At 43.2% G+C, this 18,630-nt stretch overlaps 3 protein-coding genes across 3 annotated transcripts; all 3 read right to left on the bottom strand.

Annotated features, from left to right (window-relative positions):
• Positions 1-427: 427 nt before the first annotated feature.
• Positions 428-772, bottom strand: LOC139471912 (uncharacterized). Its single transcript, XM_071254421.1, has one exon. It carries the CDS (start codon positions 770-772, stop codon positions 428-430), a length of 345 nt encoding a protein of 114 aa, XP_071110522.1.
• Positions 773-7,274: 6,502 nt separating this feature from the next.
• Positions 7,275-12,224, bottom strand: LOC139471686 (toll-like receptor 4). Its single transcript, XM_071254141.1, has 2 exons — positions 12,187-12,224; positions 7,275-10,462 (listed from the first exon to the last, which is right to left on the bottom strand). The coding sequence occupies exons 1-2, from the start codon at positions 12,192-12,194 to the stop codon at positions 7,762-7,764; spliced, it is 2,709 nt and encodes a 902-aa protein (XP_071110242.1). The 5' UTR covers positions 12,195-12,224; the 3' UTR covers positions 7,275-7,761.
• A 1,760-nt stretch (positions 12,225-13,984) lies between these two features.
• On the bottom strand, positions 13,985-17,796 carry LOC139471911 (U1 small nuclear ribonucleoprotein 70 kDa-like). Its single transcript, XM_071254420.1, has 2 exons — positions 17,291-17,796; positions 13,985-14,195 (listed from the first exon to the last, which is right to left on the bottom strand). Exons 1-2 carry the CDS (start codon positions 17,794-17,796, stop codon positions 13,985-13,987), a joined length of 717 nt encoding a protein of 238 aa, XP_071110521.1.
• Positions 17,797-18,630: the final 834 nt, after the last annotated feature.

The following is an 18,630-nucleotide window of genomic DNA, read 5'->3' as shown; positions in this document are numbered from 1 at the left end:
GATGCTAGACAGTCTCGGGCCTGGTACACACGTCAAGTGTCTTTTGGATGTTAAATGGAAACTACAGTTTGGGAACGCAACACTCGGCAACTGATTCCAGTAGTGATGGGGTACCTGAAACTGTGCCCTCGAGTTGAAACCCATGTTTAATATGGAATGACAAAATACAATACTTGTTTGTAAGTTTTGTTTATTTTCAGAAAATATAACCCATAATCTTCCAAGTGATGCAGCAAAATTCGCTTCGCCAGCGAGTAAACGTTTTATCTGAAACATAAGTTATAATCCTCATAGTAATCATATGGAAATCGGCACTAGTTGCAAGGAATTTAAAGATCTACTTTGTAATCAACAAATGATTTTGGATACAAACGTTTTAGTTTTACATGCCACGTAATTAAGTTGAGCTGTCCCTATATATTAGGTTTCATACCCGTTCCAATTTATCCATGGTGTCCGTGACCATGACCGTGACCGTGACCATGTCCGTGACCATGACCGTGTCCGTGACCATGTCCGTGACCGTGACCATGACCGTGTCCGTGACCATGTCCGTGTCCGTGACCATGACCGTGTCCGTGACCGTGACCATGTCCGTGACCGTGTCTGTGACCATGTCCGTGACCATGACCGTGTCCGTGACCATGACCGTGTCCGTGACCGTGTCCGTGACCATGACCGTGTCCGTGACCATGTCCGTGACCATGTCCGTGACCATGTCCGTGACCATGACCGTGACCGTGTCCGTGACCATGACCGTGACCATGGCCATGTCCGTGTCCGTGACCTTCACTCACAGTCAAGAAGGCAACTGCAACTAAATTTACAAATTGTGTTTAGTTTTGGTCAAATATACAATTTTGAAAACAAACGAAAACAAAACAATTAAAAACAACAGCTTTATCAGATGATATGAGTTTTGTTTAATGTTTGGAGAAGGTTGTCGATTATCATTAAGATACCTCAATAATCGTCTTTTTACAAAATAATTCTCTGAATATAACGTAAACAAAACGTATGCACTCTGGCACGCTGTTGACATTCCCACACATATTTCCACGTACCTAGCGCAATACATAATACAGCTGTGATGTGCTTCATGTTCTTGCCTGCCTGACCAAGTGGCTTCAAGTGACAGTCTCGCTACCAACCATCACTTTTTATACTTCCACACACACAAAAAACACATCGCATCATGATGATATTCTTGCAAGTTATAATGACCCACCAGCCGTGTCAGCAGAGACTGGACCACCACGAGACCCTCGGAAAACACAGTTAATCTCCACACCACAGTGGACTAAATGTACCTCTCACTGTTGACCTCTTCATACACGTGGATACAGACTGCCTACGTGTTGGTTTTATCCATACATGGCGCAAGTGTCTTATGTTTGTGAATAGCCCGGAACCAGGATGAATATTGCCTCATGGCTTTTATTCAGCAAAAAAAAAATCTTGTGGTGAAAATTGTAGGGAAAGTTTTTCATGACAGTATGTGGTATCATCGTCTCACGACATGAACAGTTTAATATATTTACATCAGTACAATGGAAACCCTGTTAGTCCGAAAACTTTGTTTATCCGGACGTCTGCAAATCATAGTCAACTGCCATAACTCCGTACACTGTCTTCAGCAGCCCATGCTTGTCGTTAGAGTCACATAATTTCGTCACACGTTTGAATGGTCCTGTCTCACAATTATTGTGATTTTATTGGAAACAATATTTCCTGTTTTGAGGGTGTCCAGGAACTTCTCGGGTAGCTCCTGGTGTAAAGTACCAGATGGAGCTAATATGGAGAGTCTCACTGGACGGTTGTCATACTGGCGAACATCCATGCGAAAGGACCCGTGAAGATCTTCAGTAACCCACGCTTGTCTTCAGAGGTTACTATGCTTGTCGTAAGAGGCGACTAACGAGATCGGATGAACAGGCTCGCTGATTTGATTGATGCATGTCATCGTATCCCATTTTTGTGGATCGATTCTAGGGATATCAATAAATGGATTGTCTGGTCAAGACTCGATTACTTTCAGACCGTCGTCATATAGCTGGACTATTGCAGAGTGCGGCGTTAAACAACAAACAAACATAAATATTAGATTTGTAGTTTATTTTGGAAAAGGGAACTCCACGTATATCGTATACAGTGATGTATTCATGATGTGAACAACACGTATATCATCTATAGTGATGTATTCATGATGTAAACTACACGTATACCATCTATAGTGATGTATTCATGATGTAAACAACACGTATATCATCTTTAGTGAAGTATTCATGATGTACACTACGCGTATACCATCTATAGTGATGTATTCATGATGTAAACTACACGTATACCATCTATAGTGATGTATTCATGATGTGAACTACACGTATACCATCTATAGTGATGTATTCATGATGTAAACTACACGTATATCATCTATAGTGATGTATTCATGATGTAAACTACGCGTATACCATCTATAGTGATGTATTCATGATGTGAACTACACGTACACCATCTATAGTGATGTATTCATGATGTAAACTACACGTATACCACCTATAGTGAAGTATTCATGATGTAAACTACACGTATACCATCTATAGTGATGTATTCATGATGTGAACAACACGTATATCATCTATAGTGATGTATTCATGATGTAAACTACACGTATATCATCTAGAGTGGTGTATTCATGATGTAAACTACACATATATCATCTCTAGTAATGTATTCATGATGTAAACTACGCCTATACCATCTCAGGTGATGTATTGATGATGTAAACTTCACGTTAACCACCTATAGTGATGTATTCATTATGTGAATCGCACGTATGTCGTTTATAGTGATGTAAGCATGTGAACAACACGTATGTTATCAATTGTGATGTATTCATGATGTGAACTTCAAGCATTGCTTGCATTTGAGGTTTACAATGTTTATTGCCATGCACACTGTTAAGTCAGGTTTGTATGGCATCCTGAAAGGGACATTGTCGCGTTGTCACCGTTACAAAAACAAGCAAAATGTGCTAAAATTAACCAAAGCGCAACAATTCGACAATGCGGAAATGTCCCTTCCAGGAATCCATATCTTTGACCATGCAGAATGACGTTAGTTTCTCATATCCCGCAGTCCTTAGAATCTCCACCACATTGGTTTTAAGATGTTTTTGTGCCCCTACTCATTCCGATACGTTGCTAAAAAGCCCATTCCATCAATGATTTGCACTTTTTGAAGAACCCCCACATTTCAACTTTTGCCATTAGGTCTAGAAATAATAATAATAGAAACAGAAATGGCTTCAAGAAAGGGGAGAAGAGGTATGTGTTTATGATGTTACATGGTGTCAACATTTGAATGATGGAGCCGGTGTGACAATACCCCCATTATTCTTATCCTGTCGGGATATGTTGGGCAGCCTAGAGGTTTAAGCGTTCCCTTGTCACACCAATAGCCCAGGTTCGATTCCCCACGTGGGTACTGTGAGTGACGCCAATGACTTGTGTCCCCCGCCGTCATATATTGCTGGAATATTGCTAAAATCAGCGTCAAACCAAACTCACTCACTCACTCACGCAACCGTCTTATCTCTGTCGGGATATGTTGTAGCTGAACGACTACAGGGGCGGTCGGGTAGCCTAGTGGTTAAAGCGCTCGCTCGTCACGTCGAAGACCCGGGTTCGAATCCCGACATTGGTACAATGTGTGAAGCCCATTCCTGGTGTCCCCCGCCGTGATATTGCTGGAATATTGCTAAAAGCGTAAAACCATACTCACTCACTCACTCACTCACTCACTCACTGAACGACTACAAGTATATATGACTGTTACAGTTATGACCAACCGTGTATATAGGGTAACAATAGAAGTTGTCCTCCGGTCTCGAGGGGGGCATGGGTCGAGGTACCCTCTTTATTAGATTATGTACCCTCAATGTTAGTTTATGTAACATGAACTGGCAGAGAGTACATCGATTCTTATCTCAACTTACATTAAAATACTAGCTTCTGATTGGTTACTTAAGGGACGGCAATAATTTACCATGTAGCCCGCTCATGTTCCCCGCTGATCAATCAATCGGAATACACCTTTGGTGACATGCTTATCTCGCATAAGAATCGTTGAGCTGATATGAACCGATGGTTATCCGAATTCATTGGATAAAGGGAGGTACTTCCGTTCGTTTTCGTCGTCTGCTTCCTGACAAAGTGGCTGTATCAAAGCTTTTTCCTCCTTGAAACTTCGGACATATATTCCGTGTCTGTATAAATGGATGTCGGTGAGATAAATTCGTTGTCAACCGATTCCTAAGGGAATATTGGTGTGATGTTGCCCTGAAGGCTCGGGGTATCCAAAAATGCTCTTCCTTATAAGAAATGTAGCTAACATGTTAGCAGGGTACAATAATGGAATGGGTCTCCGCCAATCAGAACCCGACGGTAAAATATATGTTGTTTTAACCAACCGCAGCACAGCAAACCAAAGCAACGAGAAAGAATTTAAACATATCCGTCGCAGGCACCATCGGGTGTTTTATTTGTTTGTGTGTAGTGAGTGAGTGAGTTGGGTTTGAGGCTACTTTGAACAGTGTTCCAGTTATATCACGGTTTGCCTGATTAATGTGGGAGGAAAGCCCGGAGTGATGCAGACTTTAACCACCTGGTGAAACCCACGAGCACGGGTATGGTGCTGGCAAACCTACAAACATAATCGGGATTCGAACCAACTATGATAGGTTTCTGATGCCCCCAAGGGACGAAATTCTGCATAAAAAACAGAGTTATTCGAAGATTCTGAAAAGTGTTTATTCTTTTCTTTGTTTTCATCCCATAGCCTCCATGTTGATTCATTCACAGCACTCCCGGTGAACGTCTGAAACAAATAGTGAATTAGATTCTTGACATATGGTTAATAAGTCTGTGTTGGCAATGTGTTCACAGTGTACTACGTTATGTGTTCATGAGTGAGTGAGTGAGTGGGTGGGTGAGTGAGTGAGTCAGCGAGTTAGTGAGCGAGTGAGTGAGTGATCCACACTCATACTTCTGTCAGCGACCTGAAGTGCTTTCTTTCCGGGATGTGGCAAGCAACCAAGTCATGTCTGTGAGCATTGACCCACGTTGTTGGGAGCACTTGTGACCGTTGTGCAGACTTGCTTCCCTAACACGTGCCACGAACCTGTGATCGTGAGTTCGAATCCCAGAATTCGCCCGGAATATAATACGTGATTTGCCAGCACCATGACCGTGCCCGTGTGTTTCATCAGAGAGGTAAGACCTGTATCATTTTAAAGTGATTAACCTTGCAGCGTACACTGACGTTCTGAGGCAGTCGTGACATAGGTCTTTGTTTCCCTGTGCCAGGGACAAGCATGGACTCATGTGTTCATCCGACCAGTAGATATTTAAAACCAATGGTTGAACCAATAAATAATATAATATCAATACCTTCTATTTGTTTTATCCATGGTGACCATGACCGTGCCCGTGACCGTGACCATGTCCGTGACCGTGACCATGCCCGTGTCCATGACCGTGTCCGTGACCATGCCCGTGTCCGTGACCATGCCCGTGTCCATGACCGTGACCATGACCGTGACCGTGACCATGCCCGTGTCCATGACCGTGACCATGACCGTGACCGTGACCATGTCCGTGACCATGCCCGTGTCCATGTCCGTGACCATGCCCGTGTCCGTGACCATGACCGTGACCGTGACCATGACCGTGACCGTGTCCGTGAGCTTCACATAGAGCCACAAAGACAACTGCAACTAAAATAATACTCTGTCATTACATCTCTGATAGTTTTACTCCATCATGACAAACAGTCACCATTATCTTTTTCTATTTTAGCTCTGACACTATTTGAACTTGGATTCTTATTTCGAAATCAGTTTTGAATGCATCGGACAATGCAGAATTCTTTTTTAAAAATCGAAAAAATCCAATTGTAACCAAATCATAATTGTAGTGCAGATGAGTTTGGAACCTGATTTACTCACCGAGGGCGAAACACAGTATCACTGTCGGGTTCCTCATGTTGTTGGACTGAAAAGATGACTTCGTCTCTGGTCACAATACTTTTATAGTTCCATAAACCACTACATCATCATGATTTAAGCAGTGACGGCATTCAGATATCAACAGTGTTGTCTATAGAAGAATCAACATGGCGTCAGTGAGCGCAGAGATAATCCCTTTACACTGTGATGATCTCCACTGACGCCTGTGAGGTGACAGCGCGTGAGTGAGTGTGAGTGAGTGAGTGAGTGAGTGAGTGAGTAAACGAATAAATATTGCATGGGCATGCTACTGGCAGTCCTAAATTTCGACTCGGAATATATCTTAAATCATCAGCGGATCGCCATATGGCAAAGAGGCGCAATTCAGATAATTCTATCATCCAAGAACTACAGGCAACATTCCGCCTTCATATCAGTAGAAAATAACAGAATTATTATATACTTCAGTGTGAAAGACTGAGTTTTCCGAAGTTGAGAAAAGTGATATTTCCATAGCAGTGAACATAAATAACACTTGATATTTCACTGCAGTGAACATTTGTCCTAAGTGACTTGCCCGTACACAAACTGTTGACGTTCTTTTTACGTTAGTTCCACATTGACAAGGCAAAATAGTGATAGACGGTCGTTTATGGGGTTTATATCACTTCTTGCCGTTTCTTATTCTCACGAAATTGTTTCCTTACAATCTGTAAATTTCTCATATAACTCGTCAATCGAGACTGTTCGTTTCGCAAAGCGCCATTTTTGTAACTTGACCAGCGTATTCTTTCGCTTCCGGGGGCGGTGGGGTTGTCTAGTGGTTAAAGTGTTCGCTCGTCACACGGAAAGCCCGGGTTCGATTCCCCACATGCGTACAATGTGTGAAGCCTATTCACACATGAATATTGCCGTGATATTGCGTAAAACCATACTCACTCACTAACTCTTTCGCTTCCAGCAGCGGTCTCCTAGTTTTCAAGAATATTTTTGGTTTAAGTCGATTTTGTATATAAGTTTGTATGTATATACTTTCGTGACCCTAAATGTATTTTGAAACTTTCGTTTGTATTTTTTAAAGATTTTGCAAACACGAAACTACTTTTTATGTCGCAAATACAAGGGGTGGTGAACCATCCCTGTGTGTCAGGTCGGGAGAATTTACGTTTCAAGGTTTTACATTTGTAATGAAATATTTTAATTTTCGGGTAGACAACTACACAAAAAGTATATAATAATACGCCACTCGTGAAAATAGCCACCAAAAAATGTTTTTATTATATCAATATTTACAAGTCTATTCATTACAATGATCTGCAGGCTACAGAGATGATGTGATTATATACTTTGTAATTAACAGTGAAACACAGTAAGTTCGACAACCCTTCCTTCAAGACGATCACTCTTGGGAACGTATATGCAAAGGGATGAACTCATATCAATCTGACACGGAATCCGGAGGCTGTCACAGGGAATGTTACCGCCCTGATTAAAGACATTTTCACTGCATGTCGAACAACAATTGACAAAAGTAAGGCTGTCACATTGACAGTCTGATATGAAGGCCATACTGTCTTTGCTCAAACATAATTTAGCAAATCCTTGCCACATGTCCCTGTCTAGAACTGTCTAACAAGAAGCGAACTGGGTGCACTTATTTACAGTGAGTAAGTTCAGTGTGTTGGGTTAACGCCACTGTTACTTCATGTGGGAAGAGATGCAGGGGTTTGACGTTTACCACTTTGGTTAAAAGATCAGGTCACATTACTGAGCATGGCACGCTTGAGGCCCTGCCAGAACACCTCCTTCCCCTCCTCATCATTCGTGTATTCAATATAGGACTCGTGTGCGATGATATCGCAAATATGTTGAGGTAGGTCCTTTACAGGGATGTCCTCAAGCATGACAACCACCAGTGTCTGCCGTCCAGTGTAGATACTCTCAATTTTGGTCATCTCCAACTCGTACTTACACCAGGGGCTCCTGAGGAAGTTCCTGGACAACAATACAACCGTCTTCCTGCTCGATCTAATGGCGTCGAGGATGTTTGCAGCTATGGCTTCTCCTGGTAGGAAGTCTCGGTCGTGAATACAGAGTTTGAGTCCTTCTGTGTCCTCCAATCTCTGCCTCATGTCACTGGTGACAATCTGTCGGTCCTCATCTGCATAGGAGATGAAGCCATCATACTCAAACCCTTCATCGCCATCAGGAACCAGCCTATTGTATTTGCTTCTGGTCAGGTAATACAGATACCTTAGCTTCCAGCGGTACCTGTAGACCAGACCAGCCACGCCCAGTGATACGGCAATCATAACGACACTGAGGCTTCCTATCATGACACCAACATAGGACGCACAGGATTTGTCAAGTCTCAGAGTCATGTCTGTTATTGTGTGTATGTTGAGCGCAACAATTTTCTTGTCGGATGTAGTACATGTATAGTGTTGGTCACTACGGAGATGACTTGACATCCACTTCAGAGACGGCAGAGTGTCACAGTTGCATTTCAGGGGGTTCCCTTCCAGTAGCAGAGTCATGCCTGGGACAGATACTGCGTCAAGTTCAGAACGAAGTGTTGGTGGTACTTCTTCAAACAGATTGTGTGAAATATCCAACAGGGTGAGATTCCCTATGTGTCTGATGTCGGCGTCCCAAGTTGTCAGGAAGTTATAACTTAGGTTCAGGTGAACCAGCTGAGCCATATTCTTAAACATGTATGTAGGAAGATGATTGATTTTGTTGTCGGATATGTCGAGAACTTCTAGTGTTGGTATACCGTTGATACTGCTCTCCTTGAGAGAATAGCCAAGGTAGTTGGAACTAATATTCAGAACTCTCAATGAAGGGAAATTCTTGCAAAAATTATCTCCAATAAAATCACAATAATTGTGAGACAGGTCAACATACTGTAATGCATTGAGACCTAGTATTGGACCTTCCCAACGTGTGAAGAAATTATATGACATGTCCAGCACCTTCAGTTTATTAGGTCCAAATCGGGATCTTGGAATGACGTAGTTCATCTTGCTGTTGCTTATGTTCAGGAATTCTCCATTTGGCGGAACTGACATGGTAAAGTTCCCTGGCCACCCTGAATAGTTTGAAAGTGTAATTTCTTCCGTCGCAAACGTCAACACCAAGGGAGGTAATCCTTCTGGCTTATTGTTCATGCTGAGGGGAAGGTCCAAGTTGATGTCAAGGTCTTTTTCAGCCTCTGCTTGGTTTTGTCTCTTGTCATCGTCACAAGGTCCTTTACTCGCCGACTGACCAAGAACTGTACAGGTGTATGTGTCCGGATCAAAACTACCATCTTGAATCATTGTGACTAACGTAGACTGATATCTTTTCTCACCCACAGAGAAAGGGTTAACATGGGACTGATGCTGAAAGGAAACGTCGGCCCATGTGAGGTTAACAAGCGTCGACAAACCCAACATATATAATCCAAAGATGAAGTTATTGTTTTTAGCTGAGATGACTTTTATGCTTGATGGTAAGCTCGCTATAGTGCTCAGGTCCAGAAGCTCGATCTGATTCTCATCAACATGAAGTTCCTGAAGTTGGCTTCCCGTCAGGAACTGGACATCTTTGACAGAGACGACAATGCCAGCGCCACGCCTTCTGTGAACTCTGTTCAGTTTGAGGACCTTCAGTGAGGAGTTGACTGTGCCATACATGCCGTGGGATAGAGTTCCGAAAGTCAGATCAACGTTTTGCGACAGATCCAGTGTGTTGATCTGTCGGAGAGGGACAAAGGTGAAAGGTTGTATTTTCGTGATTTCACAGTTGGAGAGATCAAGGAATCTGATAGTGGGCAGATTGATAAATGTGGTGTTAGAAAGGGTCTGTGTAGTACATGTTCCCCCCGACCCGCTCAACACTAATGTCGTCAGGAGTGTAAGTTTCCTAAATCCTTCACCGAATACAGGATGGTCGAGTCCGTCAAGACGAAGTACTTTCAGTGAGATTAGATCAGAGAAAGTTGCATCCGGGTACTTCATATCCAGGTCACCGACGCGGGAAGTGTTGTGAGCCAGTAACACCTGCAGCTTCTTCTGTTTCCTGAATAATCCCGGTGGAAATGATCGGTCGTCAAGTCGAAGATGGTTGCTGTGTAGATCCAGATTTATCAGGTCAGGAAGATAAAGTAAAGTCTCCTTATCCAAGTCATCCAGTTTGTTGAAGGACATGTTAAGATAGCGTAGTTGTGAATATCTTTTGAAGCTCGTCTCATTCAGAACTGCTATGCCGTTGCATGATATCTCTAACTTGGTAATGTTCTGGGGGAGATATGCAGGAATGTGTGAGAGTTTCCTGTTTGTACAATCAGCAGTTATCTCCCCTTGTCGTCGGTAACATGTGCACGGGTGACATTCTTTCAAAGCGTGGACCATGGAAGGTAATATACTGACTGCAGCCGATAAGACTACCCACGCCAGAAGCAGTGAGACACATCTGAAAAAAAAAACAAATACAGAATGACAACGCCAGAGAGTTATCAGCCTCGCTTATCTACCGAAACAGATTCATTTGGGCATAAAAGGCAAAATAGTGATGTTAATTAAATGGATCACTGAAAATCAGTTAAGACACCAGGTGGTCGTGAAAGGGTAGCACCCACCACTCACCCAATTTGCAAAAGAAAGTAAGTGTTTTCGCCGCATCCAGAAATAACCCACACACATCACGTTTGGGGCGGAGCGGCGGGGTAGCCTAGTGGTTAAAGCGTTCGCTCGTCACGCCGAAGACCCGGGTTCGATTCACGACATGGGTACAATATGTGGAGCCCGTTTCTGGTGTCCCCCGCCGTGATATTGCTGGAATATTGCTAAAAGCGGCGTAAAACCATACTCACTTACTCACGCCTGGGGCAATTAATCGCTGAAGGATCTTCCAGTTGTAATTATGCTATAATGGCAGACCGAAGGATTGTGTTAGAGAACAGGACGTGGACGTCAGACGAAGTTGTCACTTTTCAAAAAAGGTCATCATTAATAAGATTAAGTATTACCAAGGAAAATTAAACAATTTTCAAACTAACCAAGTTATGTATATATTGTTTAAACGCACTTCTCTGTGTAGAAAGGGGCGGTCGGGTAGCCTAGTGGTTAAAGCGTTCACTCGTCACGCCGAAGACCCGGGTTCAATTCCCCACAAGGGTACACAATTGTTTTAAGCCAATTTCTGGAATTTCCCGCCGTGATATTGAAGGAACAGTTCTAAAAGCGGCACAAAATCATACTCAATCACTGTTATGACAGATAACAAACAAAGAATCTGAACTTACACTCTCTTTCCATTTAAAGCAAGGTCCAAAGTATATCTCGCTATTTTTCACACCTTACTAAATCACTATTCAGGGCGTTATTTACATTATGTTTTAAAATCTAAATTTCGGATATATACTCGGAGAAAGGGAATTTTTTTTAAAAGCATATAAGTGATCACTGGTATCTGTCTTTTATCAAATCACCAAATCACCAATGATCATCCCAATACGATTACCCTTTTAGCGGAGAAATTTGCTGTTTTTCAGAGCAGAACAAAATCTCGGACTTGCAGTTCAATTTACACCAGCAGATTGGAATGTTAATATTCTACATCTCTGCATAAAGTTATAGCTGGGGGTAGTTCCAATGTTGCGCGAGCGCAATTCTCGCATAACCTTCACTTTCAGATCTTTTGAAAATGTGCGTCAGAAAAATAACTCGGCATCCACCGGGTTGAAAGCATTTGCGTTATCCTAGCTGTTGGTTTTATCATACCCTCGACTTGCTGAAGATACAAGCTTTCTTCCTGTCTAAGTAAGCCAATCTTAAATTGTACTTGTATTCTAACTAACCAAGGACCAGGTATGGCAGAGACATGTTGACCCACTGGAACTGCCAAATTTATACTACATCAAAGACGAGTGAACCTTTAAAAAATGTTATAAAAATGGCAGATGTGCTCAAAATAACATTTTCGTTTAAAGAGTGCACTGTTTCCAAATGTGTCTAAAAATGTCAAAGATATGCCCTTATTAAAATAGACCTACAGAATCACTGAAATAAATGTTGGCTGTGAATTTTACGATCACTAACGATGATTTTCGAAACAATTAATGCAATATATCCTTATTTATGAAAATCTGCAATTCAAATGACCAAAAGGAGTTTTTCGAGAACAAAGGACGTTACCTGTGCATCGTGATTCCACGTACCCCGCGGCCTCTGCTCACATGTGCAGACTGACTCGTGTGTGAGTCCCCCCTCTTATCTAAACGGGTTGATGACCTCTCGCCCCAACTTTGGGAAAAACCTGCAGCGTTAACATAAAAAAACGCATGGCCTAGTTTGCCAATCATTTATTACATCCTGTGTAATCTGACATGTCTAACTTGCTATCACTGTCTGGTTAACCCTGCGTATTATCTGTTTAGTAGAGAAATACAGTCTCTGCTCTTTCTTATATTGTTTGTTTGTTGTTTAACGTCGCCGCTCGGCAATATTCCAGCTATATGACGTCTAGACCAGACAATCCAGTGATTTACATCATGAGCATCGCTCCACACAATTTGGATACGATGACATGCATTAACCAAGTCAGCGAACCTGACCACCAGTCAAGAATGTTCGTTGTAAAATCTTAGGCAAAAAAGATTTTTGCCACAATTTTCTTAAACGAATTAGTTTTGTAAATCAATTTTTCTTCTTTGAAAAAATGATAACTCACAATTCATTTGCATTTGGATTTATTCAATGAATTGGAGAAAAAACTTAATCCACGTAATTGATTGTTGAAATTCAATAAAACACATAAAGATGCCAATCAATCATATTCAAGTTTCATAAGAAGTCAGGGAGTTGGGTTTTAACGCCGCTTTTAACAGTATTCCAGTAATATCACGGCGTGTCATCTTAATGTGGAGGAAAGCCCGAAGTGAAACCCACGAGCACGGGTATGGTGCTGACTAACCTAGAAACATAATCGGGGCGAACCGGGATTCGAACCCACAATCATAGGTTTCTGGCCTGCCAGAGGGAAGCAACTCTGCACATCGAATCTCGGCGCCTTAGACGACTGGGCCACCTGTGCTCCCAGGCTCCTAAGAAATAAATGAGCTTGTATAGGTTACGATTCTGAAAACGTGGTCACCACAGGGTGGCTTAAACACAGTAGGATCACCACAACATAAGAGGATTAAGTCCATAACGCCGTTCTAAGTGACTAACGACACTATGGGGGTCTTATTTTGAAAAAAAATCACCATGATTTGCTATTTGTGTTTTACGAAAGTATAAAAGCTGATCTGAGACTCAAGCGTGTCATCAGTACTCACTCCTTCAACAAGTCAGTAACAAGATGAAGAACATTACAGTGATACTGTGTCTTGCACTTGGTGAGTAAATTGGCTCTCTTATATTAGTAATATTGTCTTTTTTCGTTTCGTTAAGTCAGTGGATACATATACATGAAATGTTGACAACACAAGGCTCACGTACGATACATGTGTACCTATTAGTACCAGGGCGCGGATGGACAATTCGTCTAAGGTGCCGCTATTTATTGTGCAGAGTTGCGACTCACATCGCCCAGATTATGTTTCCTTACCCGTTTCGCCAATATGGTAGGCAAACCCTCTGAGGCCTGTATTACGTCAGACTTTCCTTTCACATGGAGCTGACACGATGCGACATAACTGATAACTGAAATAAATTAATGTTGAAGAAGTGAGGTAAAACCAAACTCGCTCAGAATTCCGAATGGTCTGGGTAATATTCTTGGGATAATCCGGCAGCGGAGGTCGCCATGCAAGGTTTTGAATTTTGTTTTATTTTCTTCCTACAAAAAAGTACTTGTATGGAAACGGCGTCCAGGATTCAAATGAAATTACTCTCACAAATGAAGTTATTTATTGAAGTTAGTTATGAAGCAAATGTAAACAGTCAAACTATAAACAATGTGTTTTTTTAGTTGCAGTTGTCTTCGTGACTCTCAGTGAAGGTCACGGACATGGTCATGGTCACGGACATGGTCACGGACATGGTCACGGTCATGGTCACGGACACGGTCATGGTCACGGTCATGGTCACGGACATGGTCACGGTCATGGTCACGGACATGGTCACGGACATGGTCACGGTCATGGTCACGGACATGGTCATGGTCACGGACATGGACACGGTCATGGTCATGGACACCACGGCTAAAACAAGAAAATGGTATAAAAGAGCTATAGACACTCATCAGTTACAATGTAAAAGGTCTCACATTGTAAAATCTGTGATTCCGGGGTATATTTGGTTCGCAGTCACCTTTGCTTGTCGTCAGGGGGCCACTGAAAGAGATCGGATTGTATGTCATCGTACCCAGATGGCGCTGGACGTTGCTCATAATATCAATCCCTGGCTTATCTGACTCCGTTATTTACAGACAGCCGTTATCTAGCTGGAACATATCGCTGGCAGCTGCGTGAAACATCATCACTTGTTTGCAATATACCGTTATTTTAATTTCGCTGAACAATATTGCCTGAAAAGGTTTAATGCAAATCGGTATACACATGCATTCGTTAATGTTAACGATCTCTTCTATTTTATTTGAGTTACATGTATATTGGAAGGAGATATTGATAACTTGATCAGACAAATAATGCTGATAATTTGTTGTTGTTTTTTCAGATTAGGCGTGAAAGTATGGCCGAAACCTTCTTGGAAACAATGGGAATTCTGTACAAAATAAACTATAACGATCTTCATAAGAGTGTCTTTTTTCGTTGATAAATAGACATAAAGTGTTTCCACGCCAACACAATACCTGCCTAGCATGCACGTTGGGCCTGTAGAACTCTCAGAAAAGTAGGGGCGGTCGGGTAGCCTAGTGGTTAAAGCGTTCGCCCGTCACGCCGAAGACCCGGGTTCGATTCCCGACATGGGTACAATGTGTGAAGCCCATTGCTGGTGTCCCCCGCCGTGATATTGCTGGAATAAAGTGGCGTAAAACCATACTCACTCACTCAGTATAGTAACATTGTAATTTACATGTCGAACCTGTGTGTCATGCACGACTCTATGCATTAAGACCCTCGAGGTTGAGGAATAGCACAGTGGTAAGGGGTACAGCCAGGTTCGACTCCCTCCGGGGTACAGTACTGAAATATGGTTGTACTTCTTATTACTTCTTATGTCTCGAGTCAATTTGCAACCAACTTCGATTGTTCAGTGTGTCACAGATATAAGGCCCTGGATAATGGAGGATGGCCTGGAACCCACAGTTAGACTGACCGAATGGTGTTTTACGCCGCAGCAATATTCAAGCCAAATTACGACATTCTGTGCAAAAGAGAGACCCGACCAGACAAACCTGTTATAGATAGCATGAACAACATTAGATATCCACTCCCGAGTGCGATGACACAATCAGCCAGTTCACAATGTGAGTTGGACCCAGACAAACCAATGGTTCATATTATGAGCAACACTAAATGCATCGGAGTACTATCATCCAGATCACATTGTGACCACCCGATCCTCACTTCAAGACATAATCTGGGCGAATCCAGGCAAACGATCGTGGGTTTCTGGAAAACCAGGGGACGCGTCCCCTGCGCATGCCTCAGTCATAATCCTGGCCTCGTCAGCACCGTGGTCGTTTTCGTGGTGGTGGTGGTGGTGGTGGTGGTTGTGGTGGTCGTCGTGGTTCTCAACAAAGACGGTTTTCTGTCCATATATACACTGCGGGGCGAAAGAAAGTATATACCCATGTTTGATGGTGGCTAAATATAAAACAAACAAAAAATGTTATTCGATGGTGATGTATTTCATTGTTGTGTTTTTGGACCTAAAGTTTGCAGTGTGCTGTTTTCAGTCGAGTAATGTTTTGACAACGTTTGTAATTGTGTGGTCAAATCTAATTTTAATGCGTCCACTTTCTTTTGCCCGGCAACATTGTTCAAAGCAGTGTGATTCACTCACCTTGGGACAATAGGACACTGTTGATCAACACCAATGCTACTCCATTTCATATTGATCATGATGATTGCGTGGTGAAGTATAGACTCACTTATTCACTCACTCACTCACTCACTCACTCACTCACTCACTCACTCACTCCCATACTCTCACTCACCGACCCACCCACTCACACACTCACTCCCATACTCTCACTCACTCACCCACCCACTCACACACTCACTCCCATACTCTCACTCACTCACCCACCCACTCACACACTCACTCACTCACTCAATCGTTCCCCAACTCATCAACTGACACGAAGGTTTTTCATGCGTCAGTGTCTTCATTAAAAAACAAAAGGACGTTTTTCACAGCGACAGACTAAAGTAATTTGTTCCGAGCAACTTCCGAGGCACCATGAGCTGACCACAGATCTGTAGAAAGCGTAGAAGGCTTACGTTATCACAATCACAATGTTTCAGAACGATTTGACGTCCTTTCACTGAAGTGTTAGAACAAGAATGACACTCGAAACCACCCCACACCGTCCCACACCGTCCCACACCACACCACACCGTCTCACACCACACCACACCGTCCCACACCACACCACACCACACCGTCCCACACCACACCGTCTCACACCACACCACTCCGTCCCACACCACACCACACCGTCTCACACCACACCACACCACACCACACCACACCACACCGTCCCACACCACACCACACCACACCACACCACACCACACCACACCACACCACACCACACCACACCGCACCACCCCACACCGCCCCACACCACCCCACACCACACCACACCACACTGTCCACACCACACCACACCGACCAACCCCCGAGGAATTACATGTTCCAAGTTTGTTCCGAAACCATTCTGTCATTTTTCAAAGCTGATCTATCTTCTGACGACCGATCATAGCAATATATACTTCATGATACTTCTATAGTTATTAAACTTGAAAATACACATTAAAATATCATTAGGAATACCTCAATCTTTAAAAAAATCATCTTAAAGAACAAATCACACAAAGAGGTCATAAATTGTTACAAGGGTTTGAAAATCTAATTTCAAAACATATGTTTTGATAGAGAGAGCGGTAATTTATAGTAATGGTTAAAATACTGATATTCTATATCGGTTTTGTGATTATAAAGCCTCTATGATAAATTAGCTTCGGTTCATAGATAGTTTAGAGGAACTTCCTGGCGTGTGACGTTGTCAAGGAAGAGCAATCACACGGCACATCCTGATTCAGGAGAACGAGGATGGTTGACCCAGAAGTGCCAGCGTTGCAAGACGTTCTCATGTATGACTCACCAACACCATGACCGTCGAGTGCCCGTTATCTGTCCGTCGTCCATCTGTTGCCTGACCGTTGTCCACCTGTTGTCTTTCCGTCGTGTGCCCGTTCTCTGTCCGTCGTCCAACTGTTGCCTGACCGTTGTCCACCCGTTGTCTTTCCGTCGAGTGCCCGTTATCTGTCCGTCGTCCATCTGTTGCCTGACCGTTGTCCACCTGTTGTCTTTCCGTCGTGTGCCCGTTCTCTGTCCGTCGTCCAACTGTTGCCTGACCGTTGTCCACCCGTTGTCTTTCCGTCGTGTACCCGTTCTCTGTCCGTCGTCCATCTGTTGCCTGACCGTTGTCCACCCGTTGTCTTTCCGTCGAGTGCCCGTTATCTGTCCGTCGTCCAACTGTTGCCTGACCGTTGTCCACCCGTTGTCTTTCCGTCGTGTACCCGTTCTCTGTCCGTCGTCCATCTGTTGCCTGACCGTTGTCCACCCGTTGTCTTTCCGTCGTGTGCCCGTTATCTGTCCGTCGTCCATCTGTTGCCTGACCGTTGTTTACCCGTTGTCTTTCCGTCGCGTGTCCGTTGTCTGTCCGTCGTCCATCTATTGCCAGACCGTTGTCTACCCGTTGTCTTTCCGTCGTGTACCCATTGTCTCTCGGTCTTCCGTCCGTTGTCTATATCACCCGACACTGGTCTGTCCGGCGTCAACTCGTTGTTTGTTCATCCTTCGCCCGTTGTTTGCATGTCGTAAAGCCTTTACGTTCATATCGGCTTCGAACAGTCGGATCGGAGTCGTCTCACAAGAAAACCATGCAGTTTTGAAAATGCTTTGACGACATCCACACTGAAAATGTCACTTTTGCCATTTGTTACTCAGCTGTATAATAATATGATGTGAGTGAGTGGGTGTTTATCATCGATATATGACCTCGCAATCAACATGATAAATATGAAAAGGAGTAACACTGACCATTTATCAACAGTGCATATAGTCGCAGGGCGAGTGAGTGACACTACTTTAATTATTGTATATCAGTTATATAACTGGAGGAAAAGTCCAACGTGGAGTTGGTCTGAAACGTCACCTCTGTGGTGAAAACCACGACAACGGCAACAACAACAACGACCCAAGATCACGACAACGACAACGACAACGATCACGTTGCTCACAACGCAAGGATTATGAGACATGGTTTGGGGTTTCCTGGTCTTATGTGCCTTAACTTGTTGTGAAGAGTTGCGTCCCCTGGGTGTACCAGAAACCCATGATTGTCTGTCCGGATTCGCCCTGATTATGTGTTGTAGTGAGGATCGGGTAGTCAAATATGTGACCTAGCTGATAGTGTATTATCGTACTCCGATATATGGA

Source organism: Haliotis cracherodii, unplaced genomic scaffold (genome assembly GCF_022045235.1).
Source record: "Haliotis cracherodii isolate W230 unplaced genomic scaffold, xgHalCrac1.p SCAF_23, whole genome shotgun sequence".
NCBI classification, from domain to species: Eukaryota; Metazoa; Mollusca; class Gastropoda; order Lepetellida; family Haliotidae; genus Haliotis; species Haliotis cracherodii.
This window is presented reverse-complemented; position numbering and strand designations above follow the sequence as displayed.